Genomic DNA, 17,835 nt, shown 5'->3' with positions numbered 1-17,835 from the left:
AAGTGCCCCATTTGTAAACCGGCCTTTATTTTCTATTTAAAAAAAAACCTGACTTTTAGGACTGGTTCACCCTTGAATTGCACAGACTGTGGTCTGCCTTCGGTACGGTAAGTTGTAATGGGCTGAGATCGCACGGAAAGTAATCCAAGCACTCCTCCTCAAAAATTCACCACATTAAGGATGGGTTTACATTAGTGTGTTGTGTGACATTTGCATGTGATTCGCACTGCTGCGCAAATTGCATCTATGCAATGGGAATTCAGCCATACAGATCGGCTGAATTTGCATTGCATTCAGTGCAAAGTCATGTAGGACCCTTTAGGTCTGCACCAGAATGCGATCACCCATGCGATCCGGGAACCCGCAGTGGATTCGCAGGTTTTCCTGCATCGCACCAATGTGAACTGAGCATCAATCACAGGAGATCTGATGCAGGCAAATGCACGGAGGTGGGGTGTTCGGAAAATATACTGACACGCGCAGCAGATCGCAGACCAAGTGCATTCTGGTGTGAAGTGGCCCCAATGGCTTGTTTATACCAATGACTACTCTAGAATGCACAATTTACTCCCCACCCCCCCCCCCCCCCCCCGTCATCTTCTAGGACGGCTTACAGAGAGATTGGCTCCTCCTACCTAGCATGGGAAACACATGATCAAAATAAAAGCACAGACACAGTATTTGTGTTTCCTCCAGCCATTTAGGAACAATTTTGTTGTTTTACCTGGCCTACTTGCTAGGGGGCAGGGGCCTTCCGGCAGTCATATCCCTTAAAAGGGGCAGTACTCCTGGGGATAGGAATGTGCTCGGGTCATCCTCAGACCAGTTAAGCAGGTCTGGATGAAAATTTAAGGGACCCCCTCTCCCTTGTTTGGTGTGTAGCCTCAGTGAAAGTACCTGTTGGTGGAGTCTGGAGCTGAAGTGTAGCAGGGGCGGAAGGTGGATGGTGCGGTGTCTTAATGGCATTACCGCTCCCTGCCTTACTTGTTTTATTCCCCTCTTGGTAATGGCTGCTGAGGAAGGAAGAGTCTTTCCTCCTCTGTCTCATGGCTGGCACCGGGACAAGAAGTGATGTGGCTGGAAGTTGAACACCCTAATGCAGCCAGAAGGAAAAGCCTGGGTGTATGGCTGGGATTACAGTAACAGGGAAGCCCTTATGCTAGTCGGGTGGCGTCACCAGATCCACAGCGCCACTCTGGGCTATTCCATTCCACCATATAAAAGGGTGGAGGCAAAGCATGGCATACGATGACTATTCAGGTGAGCAAGCATGGATGAAGAAGCCACCATAGAAGCAGGTTTGGAGGCACCATCAGCTGATGCCGGCCCTTAGGTAGGAAAAAAGGGGCTAGTTTGCCATCTTCCTTTTCCTCCTGTGGTGGTGGAATGGATTTTTTTCTGCATAGTGGACTCAGTGGACAGGGGTCTCACTGTTTAGCACCAGCTCTGGTGGTGGGTGCTTTCCAAACTATCCCTGGCTGTTTGCTTACATGTCTGTTAATTTAGGGGAATGGGGGGGGGGGGGGGTTGTTCTTTTTAATCTGTTTTAGGACGAGCCCCGTGAGCCCAGAGACGGCAAAGCAGAGGCACCTAGAAGGCAGTGTCCTGTGTGCTCTGGGAAAATTCCTTAAAAGTATCACAGAACTTTCATTTCATCAATGGATAGAAAGGCAAGAAAGGTAAAGGGGTACTCAAGGAAACATGGGAGACCTGCTCCGCTAACTTTAAGCCAGCCCTGGCCACTACATGTGCGGCCTGTACTCTGGATTTATGGTTTAAGCAGCTCTGTGCTCTTCTGGAGTCAGATACTCCCGAGAAGATATTTTGGATACTATTTCAACCCTCAGCAAGGAAAGTGGTCAATAATGCAGATGCCTCCATGGAGTCAGAAATTTTGTGCCAGCTCTACAGCCTTAATTAACGAAGCCTGGAATGGCTATTTGGCTGAAGACCTGGGAAGGATGGTATCCAAGAGTAAGCTCTGTTCCCTTACCTTTTCAGGGGAATTGCTCTTTGGCAAGAAGCTGGAGTCCATGTTTGAGAGGTCAGCAGACAAGAAAAAAAGGCTTTCCTTTTCCCAAAAAGTAGCAGCAGCAATAAATTTTCGCCCCCCCCCCCCCCCCCCCGGGATGTCGAAGCGACCACGGTCAGCAATACAAGCGGGAGCAGGAGCAGAGAAAGCGCTGGAAGTATGGAGGAGAGAAGGGCTGGAGTGGCTTCCTGTTTAAAGACACTTCCCAGTGACTTGGTCGGCCAAGTGGGAGGAAGACTGGGTGTATTCCTCTCACAATGGCAGGCTACACGTTCCAAAAGCTTTATTCTAGACATTATTCAGTTTGGGTACAGGGTAGAGTGGTTGGATTGTCTGCCCCAAAGCTTTCATCCTACAATTCTACCAAGAGACAAGGTGAAAGCTATGGCAATGTCCGTACTCATGCAGAAGATGTTAGAAGTGAATGTGATCAGCTACATCCACCCAAGCCAAAGAGAGAGTGGATGATATCCTCACACCTTTCTAGTACAAAAGTCATCGGGGAAGGTCGGACTCATTCTAAACCTCAGACATATATGTGTCAGGCTAGGTGCAGATAACAAGTAACAGTTCAGGTGTGCTGATTATACAAAGAGTTCAAAGCACATACCATGAGCAGGTCTAAGCAGAGCAGGTCAGCTGAGACTTGTAGTACACCGCTGCAGACAAAGGTAGATGATTGCTGGACCTTGTAGTTCACTGCTGTAGGTGAGGATAGATGATTGCTGGACCTTGTAGTTCACTGCTGTAGATGAGGATAGATGATTGCTGGACCTTGTGGTTCACTGCTGCAGATGAGGGTACTAGTAGAATCAGGCAAAGCGTAGTCTAGGCAAGCTGGGTCATACACAGGTAGATCAGAATCCAAACGGTACAGAATCAGAAGCAAGTACGGAGGGTCAAACAAGCCGGGTCAAACACGAAAGTCACAGAGCAAATATCAGCTGGATCAAACACGAGTGAACTCTAACACGAGCGCTGACTGAATGCTGATACAGGTGATTTAAACGTGAGCAGGCCAATCACTGTTGTTTCCCAGACACAGGCTGTGTCAGGTGAGTTGTGCTGGGTCCTAAAGGGATTCTAGTACTGACAGTACCCCCCCTTTCTCGAGGGGTTGCTCCTGCACCCCCAGGCTTACTTGGATAACGGAGATGGAACTTCTTCTTAAGTCGGTCAGCATGAAGATCACGAGCTGGTACCCAAGATCGATCCTCTGGACCGAACCCTTTCCAATGAACAAGATATTGTAAGGAATTGCGCACTCGTCTGGAATCAAGAATAAATGCCACTTCATATTCTTGACTGTCCAACATATCCACAGGTTCTGGTTCATTTACTAGGAGGCTGGAATGAACAGGTTTCAACAATGAAACATGAAAGACATTTGGAATGCGCATGGATGGGGGAAGTTTTAATCTGTAGGACACAGGATTAACAATCTCCGAGATTTCATAAGGCCCGATGAATTTTGGGCCAAGCTTTTTAGATGGAACATGCAGGGACAGATTCCGAGATGATAACCACACTTTGTCACCAACTTTATATTCTGGAGCCTTTAAGCGCTTCTTGTCAGCAGTTTTCTTAAAAGCCTGCACAGAGCGGGAAATAGCATGATTTACATCGGACCAGATTTTGGAGAAATGTTCAATAGTGGTGTTGGCATCTGGAACATCAGAGGGCGGAAGATCAAAGGAGCACACACGAGGATGCAACCCGTAAACACAAAAGAAAGGAGAGGTCCCTGTAGATGTGCTGGCACAATTATTAAAGGCAAACTCTGCCCATGGAAGGATGTTGACCCACTCCACCTCATCTTTGGCCATCAGACAACGTACCATCTTCTCTAGAGTCTGATTAGTCCTTTCTGTTTGGCCATTAGTCTCAGGATGATATGCTGAAGAATATGATAATTTAATCCCCAGCTGAGAGCAAAGGGCCTTCCAAAACTGGGCTATGAACTGAGAGCCACGGTCAGAGACAATGTTAACTGGTGCCCCATGGAGCCTGAAAATGTGCTTAATGAATAAAGATGCCAGTTCTTTAGCAGATGGAAGCTTCGGAAGCGGAACAAAGTGGGCCATCTTACTGAACCTGTCTACCACCACCCAGATCGTGGAACATCCCTGGGACAGAGGCAAGTCTGTGATAAAGTCCATAGATAAATGGGTCCAGGGACAGGTAGGTATTGGTAGAGGACGAAGGAGACCGGGGGGCTTAGAGGTACTGCTCTTGCTTCTGGCGCAAACTTCACAGGCCTGGACGAAGGCTAACACATCCTGCCTAAGCGATGGCCACCAGAGGTTGCGAGAGACAATCTCAAAAGTTTGTCTAAACCCTGGATGTGCTGCGGGTTTTGATGCATGTACTTGTTGCAATACCTGCAAACGAAGAGCCAGGGGCACAAAGAGCATACCAGGGGGAGTGGAGGGAGGGGCTTCAGCCTGTGCTGGTAACAAGGCCTCAGAGATGTCAGTCTGGGTAAAAGCCAAAATCCTATCCTCAGAGATAATGGGTTGAGGAGGAAGCGGAGGAGGAGACTCTGATAAACTACGAGACAAGGCATCGGCCTTAATGTTTTTTGGACCTGGTAAATAAGAAATTGTAAAGTCAAATCTGGAGAAGAACAATGACCACCTGGCTTGACGCGAGTTCAGTCTTTTAGCAGAACGGATATATTCAAGGTTTTTGTGGTCAGTCAGAACTATGAATGGATAGCGAGCTCCCTCCAGCCAATGTCTCCACTCCTCTAAAGCTAGCTTTATGGCTAAAAGTTCTCTGTTGCCTATATCGTAATTGCGTTCTGCTGGGGAATATTTACGGGACAAGAAGGCACAAGGGTGGATGGCAGCGCTTACAGGATCTTTTTGTGACAAAAGCGCCCCCACTCCTACTTCAGATGCATCTACCTCTACAATAAAAGGTAGCTCAGGAACAGGATGGCGTAGAATTGGTGCAGAGGTAAAGGCTTTCTTTAACTGGGTGAAGGCTGCCTGGGCTTCAGTAGTCCATTTAAATGTACTAGGAGTCTTCCTGGTGAGAGAGGTGATGGGATGTGCAATGGTGGCAAAGTTCTTAATGAATTTTCGATAGAAATGTGCAAAGCCCAGGAAGCGTTGAACTGCCTTCAGGTCTGAAGGTGGTGCCCAGTCTAGAATGGCTTGAACTTTGGCTGGGTCCATGGTGAGGCCTGTGTCAGAAATTAGGTAGCCCAGGAAAGGTACTTGTTTAACATGGAAAATACATTTTTCAGGCTTTACAAAAAGGGAGTGAGTCTTTAGTCGGGCTAATACCGAGCAGACATGCTTCTGATGTGTTTCAAGATTGGGAGAGTGAATCAAAATATCGTCTAAATAAACAAGCATGAAGCGACCCATCATGTCACGGAAAATGTCATTCATGAAGTTCTGAAAGACGGCTGGTGCATTCCTGAGGCCGAAAGGCATGACAAGACATTCGTAATGACCATCCTTGGTGTTAAAGGCCGTCTTCCATTCATCGCCTGCACGGATTCGCACCAGATTATAGGCTCCCCTTAAATCCAGTTTGGAGAAGATTTTGGCTCCCTGGATTTGAGAGAACAACTCTGTGATGAGAGGGAGAGGATACCGATTGGGAATGGTTATTTTATTTAGACCTCTGTAATCAACACAAAGTCGCAGTCCTCCATCCTTCTTCGGGACAAAGAAGCATCCTGCTCCTGCGGGAGAAGTGGAGGGACGGATGAAACCCTTAGCTAGGTTTTCCTGGATGTATTCTTGCAAAGCAAGATTCTCTGGTTCAGACAGTGGAAAGACTCTCCCTCGAGGAGGTGTAGTGTCAGGCAAGAGGTCAATGGGACAATCATAACTGCGATGAGGAGGTAAAGTGTCAGCAATTCCTTTAGAAAACACATCCCGAAAGTCCTTATAACAAAGTGGAATCTGTTCTATTCCCACTTGACAGGTATCAAGTCGAACAAGGTGTTGGATGCAGCTCTTTTTACACTGATTGGACCAAGCCAGAATATCTCTTGTTGGCCAGTCAATTACAGGATTGTGCTTCTGAAGCCAAGGAAGGCCTAGGATCAAAGGAGTGGATGGAGAGTCAATGACAAGACAAGAAATCTTCTCCCAATGCAAAGCCCCTACTTGTAACTGGAAAGGGTTGGTGGATTTGAGCACCAGGTCTTGTGAGAGAGGCCGATTATCCACAGAGATCAGGCGGACTGGACAATCTAGAGCATGAGTTTCCAGGGACAAAGAGGTGATCAGAGTTCTATCAATAAAATTCTCAGCTGCTCCAGAATCCACCAAGGCCAGCAGTTCATGAGCCCCTGTCCCAAAGTGAATGACAGCGGGTAAAAGTATGCGATTATCCCCCTGGGGAGATGAGAGTAGACCTAAGGTGACCTCCCCGCAATCACCTAGGTCCTGGCGTTTCCCGGACGTGTAGGGCACGAACGGAGCATATGACCCTTGAGGCCACAGTATAAGCAGAGTCCCATATTACGCCTGCGTTTGTGTTCCTGGGCAGATAACCGGGTGGAGCCTAACTGCATAGGTTCTTCCTCAGATTTGGCACTGGAGATGGAATAATCAGGTGGTAAGGAAGGTATACAGTTTGCCACAGCCATTGTTTGTTCTCGCCTCCTCTCTCGCTGGCGGCGGTCAATTCTAATAGCTAGACACATAGCCTCCTCCAGTGAGGCTGGGTAGGAGAAGTTGACCAGAGCGTCTTTAATCGCATCTGAAAGGCCAATTCTAAACTGGCTGCGGAGAGCTGCATCATTCCAGCCAGATTCCGGGGCCCACCTGCGAAACTCTGAGCAATACATTTCAGCTGTGGTAGTTCCTTGTTTTAAGTTACGCAGGGTCGATTCTGCAGTAGCAGCACGATCTGGATCATCATATAGAAACCCAAGGGCTTCAAAGAAGGCATCTACTGTTAGTAAGGCTGGATGGTTAGGTTCCAGGTTAAAGGCCCAAGCCTGGGGGTCACCCTGTAGCAGAGAGATAATGATTTGAACCCTCTGAGTTTCATGGCCAGACGAGGATGGCCTCAACTTGAAATATAATTTGCAGCTGTTTTTAAAGTTGCAAAACGCTTTACGGTCACCAGAAAACCGGTCGGGCAAAGGAATTTTAGGTTCAGATGGAGTTTTAGTAATGGTGGTAGTAGAAGGAGATTGCACCTTGGTGAGCTCTGTGGCCATTTCCTGAACTTGATGTGATAAACAGCAAAGTTCTTGTGCAAACAACTGAGCCTGTTCAGGATTCATGATAGGTTTCCCTTTATGTATTGGCTCGTGTTAATGTCAGGCTAGGTGCAGATAACAAGTAACAGTTCAGGTGTGCTGATTATACAAAGAGTTCAAAGCACATACCATGAGCAGGTCTAAGCAGAGCAGGTCAGCTGAGACTTGTAGTACACCGCTGCAGACGAAGGTAGATGATTGCTGGACCTTGTAGTTCACTGCTGTAGGTGAGGATAGATGATTGCTGGACCTTGTAGTTCACTGCTGTAGATGAGGATAGATGATTGCTGGACCTTGTGGTTCACTGCTGCAGATGAGGGTACTAGTAGAATCAGGCAAAGCGTAGTCTAGGCAAGCTGGGTCATACACAGGTAGATCAGAATCCAAACGGTACAGAATCAGAAGCAAGTACGGAGGGTCAAACAAGCCGGGTCAAACACGAAAGTCACAGAGCAAATATCAGCTGGATCAAACACGAGTGAACTCTAACACGAGCGCTGACTGAATGCTGATACAGGTGATTTAAACGTGAGCAGGCCAATCACTGTTGTTTCCCAGACACAGGCTGTGTCAGGTGAGTTGTGCTGGGTCCTAAAGGGATTCTAGTACTGACAATATGTTAGTCAAGTACAAGCGTTTCAAAGTGGAATCCATACATATAAAACAAGAGCTGCTATCCCAGTGGGGCCTCATGGTGTCGTTAGACCTCAGGGATGCCCATCTTCACATACCCATTCAAGGGGATTCCAAGAAGATACCTCAGGTTCACAGTCCAGAATGGGTTCAAAACATTCTATTTCCAGTTCAATGCCCTGCCTTTCGGCCTAGCTTCTGCTCCTTGTATCGTCACAAAAGGGCTAGCAGAAGCGCTTTAGACTCATGAGGTCAGAGGGGATCAAAATAATCCCCTACCTAGATGAGCTGCTGCTCTTTGCAGATTCTCCAGGGGAGATTGAGCAGCATCTGAGCATAAATATAGATCACCTCCAGCATTTGGGATAGCTGGTCAATCTGGAGAAGTCTCATCTCATTCCCACTCAAGTGATCGTGTTTTTGGAGTACCAGATAGTGTCCAGGATTTTTTTTGCCGAAAAAAATAAAATAAAGTACAGACTTTGATATCCCGAGTTACCGACCTCTGTACAAGCCCAGACATCTCAACACAGAATGTAATGCGAATCCTTGGGCTTATGACCGCAGCCATTCCAGGTGTTCAGTGGGCACAATTCCATACGAGAACCTTATTCTCTCAGTTTGGGATAGCAAAAAGGAGTCTCTTTTCAATCGGGCAAGGATCCGATGTCAGTCAGCTAGTGGTTGGACACAATCAACCTATCTGCAGGTCGGCTTTAATTTCAGCTCAATCCAGTGATAAATCACATCAAACTCCATCGCTCATGGTTGGGGAGCTCACTCAGACAAAGAAGTGGCCCAGGGTCTCTGGGATCACCAGCAAGGCCACCTCTCTTCCAATGCAAGAGAGCTGTAGCTTTTGGCCCACCTTTGAAGGGGAGACATGTCCAAGTCCTTTTAGACAACAAGACCACAGTAAGCTATATAAACAAGGGGGTACGAGAGTCCCTCACCTCTTGAGTATAGCAGAGAAGATTGGGCAATGGCCAGAAGAAAAATTTGCTATCCCTCTCTTCAGTTCACCTGAAAGGAGAGCTAAACTCTCTGGCAGATGCACTCAGCAGGGAAACATTAGCCCAGACAGAGTGGTGCCTAAACCGGGTAGTCTTCAATCAGATCTGTTGGAAGTGGGGGTCTCCTCAAATAGATCTTTTTGCAAAAGGCAAGTGAACTAGTTCTTATGTTTCCAGAGGGACCACCTCAGCTTGGGTCTGGATGCTCTATCACAATCATGGGAGGCAGATCTAGCGTACGCTTTTCCTTCTTTTGCTCGCATTCCAAAGGTCATTCGGAAGATGAAATCATCAGGGTCAAAAGTTATCCTAATCGCACTTTTGGCCAAAAAGGTCATGGTTCCCAAGTCTTCTAAAGCTCCGCATTTTGGACCACTGGAAACTACCCTGCAGGGAGGATCTCATACATTAGGGAGTGGTGAACCATCAGGAATTGAGCTCTCTTTCTCTGACTGCCTGGCTTCTGAGAGAGAGATGTTAGGAAGAAAATGGCTTTCAGCCATTGATAATATCAGCGATTGATAATATCCTTGATAACATCCTTAGTAGCCGGAAACCAACTACCAACGCTATATAAAATACAATCTGGAAGAAATTTGGCTTCTGGCATAGGCTTAACAGAATTTTAGGGCCTACGATTCCTGTAGTCCTATATTTCCTCCAGGCGGGGGCAGACCTGAACCTGGCAGTTGGTACCCTCAAAGTACAGGTATCAGCATTGTCTAGTTTCCCAAGTAAGAGGCTTATAGAAGAGCCCCTAATCAAGCGGTTTCTTACGGTCATAGGTCGTAGAAGGGCCCCAAAGACGAGAAGATTCCCCGCGTGAGATTTATTTACAGTGCTGCACAGTTTTTGTAGGGTGCCTTTTGAACCACTAGAGGAGCTACCGATTAAGTTATTGACCTTAAAGACGGTACTTCTGATAGCACTGGCATCTGCAAGAAGAATCAGTGAGATCCAGGCACTCTCCATCGCAGAGCCTTTCTGCATAATTTATTTGGACAAAGTTAGACCCCTTTCACACTGAGGCATTTTTCAGATGCTTTTGGGCTAAAAATAGCGCCTGTAACGTGCCTGAAAAACAGCTTCTCTGCAGTCTCAGTGCGAAAGCCCAAGGGCTTTCACACTGAGACGATGTGCTGGCAGGACGTTAAAAAAAAAAAACTCCTGCAAGCGGCATCTTTGGAACGGTGAAGGAACGGTGTATACAGCGCTCCTGCCTCATTGAAATGAAAGGGCAGCACTGTCGAACCACTGGCAAAGCACCACTGCAGTGACGCTTTGCGGGTCATTTTAACCCTTTTCCGGCCGCTAGCAGCCGAAAACCTCTGCAAAAGAGATGGTAAAGCGCCACTTAAACTAACTTCCATAGCTCTGATTGCGATCCCTTCTTTTTGCTGGGAAGCCCAAGGGGGGCATCATTTAATAAAGTAATCGTCAGGAGACGTTTGATTTTTTACATTGAGCGTACCAAGGAATGGTGTAGCCCGTTTGTATTGTTCGCAGGCCCAAACAGGGGTAACAAAGCATCTAAAAAGGCAGCATCCTTGACACCACCATCTGGAGTAAAGGCTCATTCAACCAGGACAGTATCAACATCTTGAGCTGAAAGTGCTGAAGCATCTCCCCTCCAGATTTGCAAGGCAGCAACCTGGTCCAGTTTCCAGACTTTTGTGCGCTATTACAGGCTGGATCTGCTGGCCAGCTAGAAACAGTCATTTGGCAGGAAGGTTCTGCAGGCTGTGGTCCCGCCCTAATCAAGTATTCCCATTTTGTCCTCTGTAAGCCGCCCTGGAAGAGGACTTGGAAAAGTGTTATTACCTGTTAGCTACTTTTTTCCAGGAGTCTTCCAGGAAAATACCTTTTCTCATCAGCAGTTAGAGCAGTCATGACTTCTATCAGTGTCCAGTCAAGCACAGGATAAAGCTTGTAGGAGAAATTTTCATTCTACTCTGACTGCCCTATGAGACTGCAAGATCCCTGACTGTCTAGACAGTTCTGATTGGCCCTGTGCTGATCACATGCACCCTCAAAAAAAAAAAAAAACTCTTTAGCAATACACATCAAACTGAGCATGTGCAACCTGACTCCATAGGCTCTGTGTTATCAGGAAATTATCAGGGGACAATGGAAGGAGGGGAGAATCTGGGAATACAAGAACAAACCGTCTTTTTTCACAATGCGGACGATTAACTCCTTAGGGTTCACAGTGAGTATAACAAGCATGCTTTACTGAACACAGCGATTGATAATATCCTTGATAACATCCTTAGTAGCCGGAAACCAACTACCAACGCTATATAAAATACAATCTGGAAGAAATTTGGCTTCTGGCATAGGCTTAACAGAATTTTAGGGCCTACGATTCCTGTAGTCCTATATTTCCTCCAGGCGGGGGCAGACCTGAACCTGGCAGTTGGTACCCTCAAAGTACAGGTATCAGCATTGTCTAGTTTCCCAAGTAAGAGGCTTATAGAAGAGCCCCTAATCAAGCGGTTTCTTACGGTCATAGGTCGTAGAAGGGCCCCAAAGACGAGAAGATTCCCCGCGTGAGATTTATTTACAGTGCTGCACAGTTTTTGTAGGGTGCCTTTTGAACCACTAGAGGAGCTACCGATTAAGTTATTGACCTTAAAGACGGTACTTCTGATAGCACTGGCATCTGCAAGAAGAATCAGTGAGATCCAGGCACTCTCCATCGCAGAGCCTTTCTGCATAATTTATTTGGACAAAGTTAGACCCCTTTCACACTGAGGCATTTTTCAGATGCTTTTGGGCTAAAAATAGCGCCTGTAACGTGCCTGAAAAACAGCTTCTCTGCAGTCTCAGTGCGAAAGCCCAAGGGCTTTCACACTGAGACGATGTGCTGGCAGGACGTTAAAAAAAAAAAACTCCTGCAAGCGGCATCTTTGGAACGGTGAAGGAACGGTGTATACAGCGCTCCTGCCTCATTGAAATGAAAGGGCAGCACTGTCGAACCACTGGCAAAGCACCACTGCAGTGACGCTTTGCGGGTCATTTTAACCCTTTTCCGGCCGCTAGCAGCCGAAAACCTCTGCAAAAGAGATGGTAAAGCGCCACTTAAACTAACTTCCATAGCTCTGATTGCGATCCCTTCTTTTTGCTGGGAAGCCCAAGGGGGGCATCATTTAATAAAGTAATCGTCAGGAGACGTTTGATTTTTTTACATTGAGCGTACCAAGGAATGGTGTAGCCCGTTTGTATTGTTCGCAGGCCCAAACAGGGGTAACAAAGCATCTAAAAAGGCAGCATCCTTGACACCACCATCTGGAGTAAAGGCTCATTCAACCAGGACAGTATCAACATCTTGAGCTGAAAGTGCTGAAGCATCTCCCCTCCAGATTTGCAAGGCAGCAACCTGGTCCAGTTTCCAGACTTTTGTGCGCTATTACAGGCTGGATCTGCTGGCCAGCTAGAAACAGTCATTTGGCAGGAAGGTTCTGCAGGCTGTGGTCCCGCCCTAATCAAGTATTCCCATTTTGTCCTCTGTAAGCCGCCCTGGAAGAGGACTTGGAAAAGTGTTATTACCTGTTAGCTACTTTTTTCCAGGAGTCTTCCAGGAAAATACCTTTTCTCATCAGCAGTTAGAGCAGTCATGACTTCTATCAGTGTCCAGTCAAGCACAGGATAAAGCTTGTAGGAGAAATTTTCATTCTACTCTGACTGCCCTATGAGACTGCAAGATCCCTGACTGTCTAGACAGTTCTGATTGGCCCTGTGCTGATCACATGCACCCTCAAAAAAAAAAAAAAAACTCTTTAGCAATACACATCAAACTGAGCATGTGCAACCTGACTCCATAGGCTCTGTGTTATCAGGAAATTATCAGGGGACAATGGAAGGAGGGGAGAATCTGGGAATACAAGAACAAACCGTCTTTTTTCACAATGCGGACGATTAACTCCTTAGGGTTCACAGTGAGTATAACAAGCATGCTTTACTGAACACACAAACTCATTTTATGGTTGTGGGTTTAGTAACACTAAGTTGATTTTGCCACAGTGCAGTATGAGGTGGTGAATTGTGGTGAATTGTGTCCCACTGCCCTGAAAAAAAAAAAAAAAAGAATGCAAGTCAAACTTTTTTTCAGCGCACACTACCCGCTTTGTCTTGTGGTGGGACTGCGCTGGAATAGCTACCCAACACAGTCCTATGGCACCTGGTGTGAACCGGCTCCTAACTAAGCGGCTGTATATGGATGGCATCAGTAGCCTGCAGAAGTACTGAAAACTTGTTCTGTTTCCAATTGTGGGCCTAAATGGACCTGGATGTTTACTGATGTATACTGATGGTCACCGATATACATCTGAACACCCATTGGAATATATTATGGTCTTTTCTCCATCTTCAAAAGGAAGACTGAAAAATGGACAGATGGAATGCCTGTGTGAAAGAGGCCCAATTATAACATGCAGTTGCACATAATGAAAGGACAAGATCAAGTTCATAAATGACAGAAAAAAATAAACTAAATAAAAAACACATCAGTTTATAAGAAATCAGTGCTTCCTTTGTATATATACACCATTGTCCTCACTTACAGGTTCCACAAATTCAAATTTTTTCCGTTCCTGGATTTCCTGCAGTTTACACACATATTCAAGTGACAGCTCAAAAAAATGTTCTCGATTCTGCTCCACTTGGACATCTGCCTGAAAGAGGAAGAAAGAAAACAGCTGCTTAAAGCTCCAGAATAACTGCACTGTACATCTCATGCCATACCCTTTAAGGAAAAGATCTGTGCATCTCTCCCAAAGAAATTTAAGAGCAGTGTATTCAAAACAGACAGACATATCATAAGCCACCTATAACCCTCTACATTAATTTATTGTTTGAACTTAAAAGGTTTTGAAAAAGGCGTGTACGGGGTAGTGCATGCAGCGCAAGTGTAAAGCTTAGTCTTACAAAGCAAAGTGCGCCAATTTTATATAGGACACACAAAGTTAGACTGAAGCAGGCAAACTGACATCAAGCAAACAGGCACTCCACAGAATAGGAGGAGAATAAACTAATTCTGATTCCTGGAGCTGAGGATACATTTGTCTGAAATCTGAACATTTTTTTACAGTAGTAAGAAAAAAATACAACAAAAATGAAAAACATTTATAAAAGTGCACGTGTAGCCAAAACTTATTTTTTTTTAGCTTTGGGTATCGTAAGGAATGAAAGGAAATTGAACCGATATATAGAAACAAACAGGGTGTTTAAGGATGACCCAACAGTATTACACTTGAGACCATAATGAATACTTTAACTATAAAAAATATATATATATATCTAAAACATTACATATCTATATAAAAATCAGAAGGTATAATGCCAAAAATCCACTAGAAAATGTCGACATGTTTCACTGTCTCATGCCACTTCTTCAGGTCATCAGATTTCTTCATAGAATAAAATGCCATATACTAGTTAGTTTCATCTATTAATAACATAATATAGAATGAGTACATCATATAACTGCAGATATATAGGGTGATACAAACAGAACACTTAAAATAATATTTTTACAACATCAAATATAGCAGTCCACTTATCCCACAAAAGGAGGGGACTGACCATACACATAAAAAACAAAAAAAAAAAAAACAAATATGTAGGAAAAAAATTATTCTATGAAGAATATGATGTCCTAAAGAAGCGGCATAAGACCACGGAGCACATTGACATTTTCTAGTGGATTTTTGCCATTATATCTTTTGTTTTTTTATATTGATACGTAATATTTTTAAAATTAGGTCTTTAACCACTTTCAGACCGGACCAATTTGCTGGTCAAAGACCAGACCACTTTTTGCGATTTGGCACTGCGTCGCTTTAACTGACAATTGCGCGGTCGTGTGACATGGCTCCCAAACAAAATTGACGTCCTCTTTTTTCCCACAAATAGAGCTTTCTTTTGGTGGTATTTGATCACCCCTGCGGTTTTTATTTTTTGCGCTATAAACAAAAATAAAGCGACAATTTTGAAAAAAAAACGCATTATTTTTTACTTTTTGTTATAATAAATATCCTCCAAAAATATATAAAAAAAACATTTTTTTCCCTCAGTTTAGGCCGATACGTATTCTTCTACATATTTTTGGTAAAAAAAAAAATATTGATTGGTTTGCGCAAAAGTTATAGCGTTTACAAAATAGGCATAGTTTTATAGCATTTTTATTAATAATTTTTTTTTATTTTTTTTTTTATTTTTTTTTTTACTAGTAATGGCAGCGATCAGCGATTTTTATTGCGACATTGTGGGGGACCCATCGGACATTTTTGACACATTTTTGGGACCATTGTCATTTATACACCAATCACTGCTATACAAATGCAGTGATTCCTGTGTAAATGACACTGGCAGTGAAGGGGTTAACCAGTGGGTGGCAGTGTAGGGGTTAAGTGTTCCTAGGGGTGTGTTACTAACTGTGGGGGGGGGTTGGGCTTTCATTTAGTGAACACTGATCTCTGCTCCAATCACATGGAGCAGAGATCAGCGTCACTAGTTGCTAGGCAGAATGAAGAAATGCTGTTTACAGCGGCATTTCTTCATTTGGCCGCTCCGTGAGACGATCGCGGGGATGCCCGCGGCGATCGAGTCCGCGGGTCCCGCGACCAGACTCACGGGGTCCCGAGCAGCGCGAGAGCGCGCCGACGGCGGCGCGCTCCAGATGGCAGGGCGGCAAATTTAAAGGGACGTACATGTACGCCCATTTGCCTGCCCGTGCCATTCTGTCGTACATCGTCGTGCGCTGGTCGGCAAGTGATTAAATATATTTAAAAAAAAACATTTTTCATCAACAAAGTATTCATTACAGTCTCTGGTATAATACTGTTGGGTCATCCTTAAACGCCCCATTTTTTTCTATTGGTTTTATTCCCTTGTGGGCGGGTGACTCTTCCTATGTTTTTCCTAGAAATCTTTACTATAAAAAGCCTCCAGTTCTTGGAGGTGAATGTCAACTTATATAACATATTGGAAGTGCACTCCAAGCTTTCTTTAAAGGTTTAGTGATGGTTATACAGTATGTGGTGGCCGACAACGTAAAGGCAGTTAACTAGATCCTGAAAAATTTGTTTATGGTTTGGTTTTCCTTTGTCCATTTTATCAGTGCAAACAGGCTTTAGGCATGTGTCTAGGTCAACTGGCAACTACTGTGGGCCAGGCAGACATCAACCAGACAACTGGCTACTGTAGGTGGTGTTTCAGGATGACTGCATGTTGAGTGACTTTCGTAAGTTTTTCTATTATTTATGATGCTCATAAGCCAGTTCCTAAACTGCTTTTTTCTCATCTTCGTCAGTTCGTTATCCTGTTCTGATAAATACACCAGTAAAGATCAATGTAGTCAATCAGAAGTTCTGGCTTTTGCAACAGAGGCAGCATGCATGGGCAAATCACTCCCGCAGCTGAACACTGACCGCCGCCAACACAATAGGTATTTTTTTCTCACAAATTTCTCATCTAGCAGACTTGTAATATTGGAAATTGTATCCAGGTAACATCAAATTGTATTTTAATAAAAATGATCTGAATTGAAATCCCAGTGCACAGCACATAGTTATTGAATATATTTTTATACTCATCGTTTCTTTATGCTTTATGTTTATTGAATTCTTACTGAATAATTTCATAAAGATTTGAAGTTCTAAATGATCTTTCCAAGTTCTTAATTTGAAATGTACAAAGATGGGCAATATTTAAGTGTTTACTTGCCAAAAATAAACTCTGAAATTGAAATGGTCCTAAAGTGGTTACTTTGCTAGGGCCCCAGTGGGTTTTACATCTGGTTCTGTAAGCACTACTGGCCCACTTCTGTGAAAGGTTGCCTGCTGACCAATAATGATGTGTGGCAGGCAAAAGGGGGTCTCCTGACCCTCAATTAACTAAGGGTACAGTCACACCTAAGGCTGGCAATACATTATAGAATTTTCTTTATATTTACCAAAACCATATGAGGTTAAACGGAAACACTTTTAATTTGTATGCAATCAGGCAGGCCCTTGCACTACACAATTGAATGTAAATCTAAAGGAAATTGAAGAAAATTGTATAATGTATGGCCAGCTTAACCATCTTGTTTCCAATCATTTTTTATTTTCCATCAAGTGTTTGAGCATTTTTTTGGCGCAGAATTGCACATTTTGGCAGCTTTTGTCAGGTATTTCTCAACTAAACGGTGTATAGTTGAAAAAAAAAGAAGGGCAGAGAGAGTTGCTGTTTGACCAGAAAACATTTGGCAAAACACTTGGAAAAAAAAAACACTTAGGGTCCGTTCACACAGGGGCAACACGACTTTCAACACGACTTGTGGAGGCAACTTGGACGCAACTTGGACACGACCTGAACACGACTTACAACACGACTTTAAGTCGCCCCAGGCCAGGCGACTTTTGCCGCGGCCAATCAGAGAATGAGCTCTCAAGAGGGAACTCCACGCCAAATTTATGAAAAAAATTTGGCGTGGGTTCCCCCTCCGAGAGCATACCAGGCCCTTAGGTCTGGTATGAATTCCAAGGGGAACTCCCTACGCCGAAAAAACGGCGTGGGAGTTCCCCCCAGATTCATACCAGACCCTTATCCGAGCACGCTACCCGGCCGGCCAGGAAAGGGGGTGGGGACGAGCGTGCGCCCCCCCCCTCCTGAGCCGTACCAGGCCGCGTGCCCTCAACATGGGGGGTGCCTTAGGGAAGGGGGGCCGCACGGCCCCCCCACCCCAAAGCACCTTGTCCCCATGTTGATGAGGACAAGGGCCTCTTCCCGACAACCCTGGCCGTTGGTTGTCGGGGTCTGCGGGCGGGGGCTTATCGGAATCCGGGAGCCCCCTTTAATAAGGGGGCCCCCGGATACCGGCCCCCCACCCTATGTGAATGAGTATGGGGTACAATGTACCCCTACCCATTCACCTGTAA

General features: G+C 45.1%; 1 protein-coding gene across 4 annotated transcripts in view; it reads right to left on the bottom strand.

Moving 5' to 3' along the window:
• Positions 1–17,835, bottom strand: part of ARHGAP10 (Rho GTPase activating protein 10) — a 433,763-nt gene that overhangs the window by 244,741 nt on the left and 171,187 nt on the right. For all 4 annotated transcript variants that reach the window (XM_077477009.1, XM_077477008.1, XM_077477011.1 and 1 more), the window contains one exon: positions 13,477–13,587. In XM_077477009.1, the coding sequence (XP_077333135.1) occupies positions 13,477–13,587 (111 nt within the window). The remainder of the gene's footprint in view (positions 1–13,476; positions 13,588–17,835) is intronic.

This window comes from Lithobates pipiens, unplaced genomic scaffold (assembly GCF_037356315.1).
Source record: "Lithobates pipiens isolate NorthernLeopardFrog02 unplaced genomic scaffold, aLitPip1_a1.2 Scaffold_13, whole genome shotgun sequence".
In the NCBI taxonomy this organism is placed as follows: Eukaryota; Metazoa; Chordata; class Amphibia; order Anura; family Ranidae; genus Lithobates; species Lithobates pipiens.
This window is presented reverse-complemented; position numbering and strand designations above follow the sequence as displayed.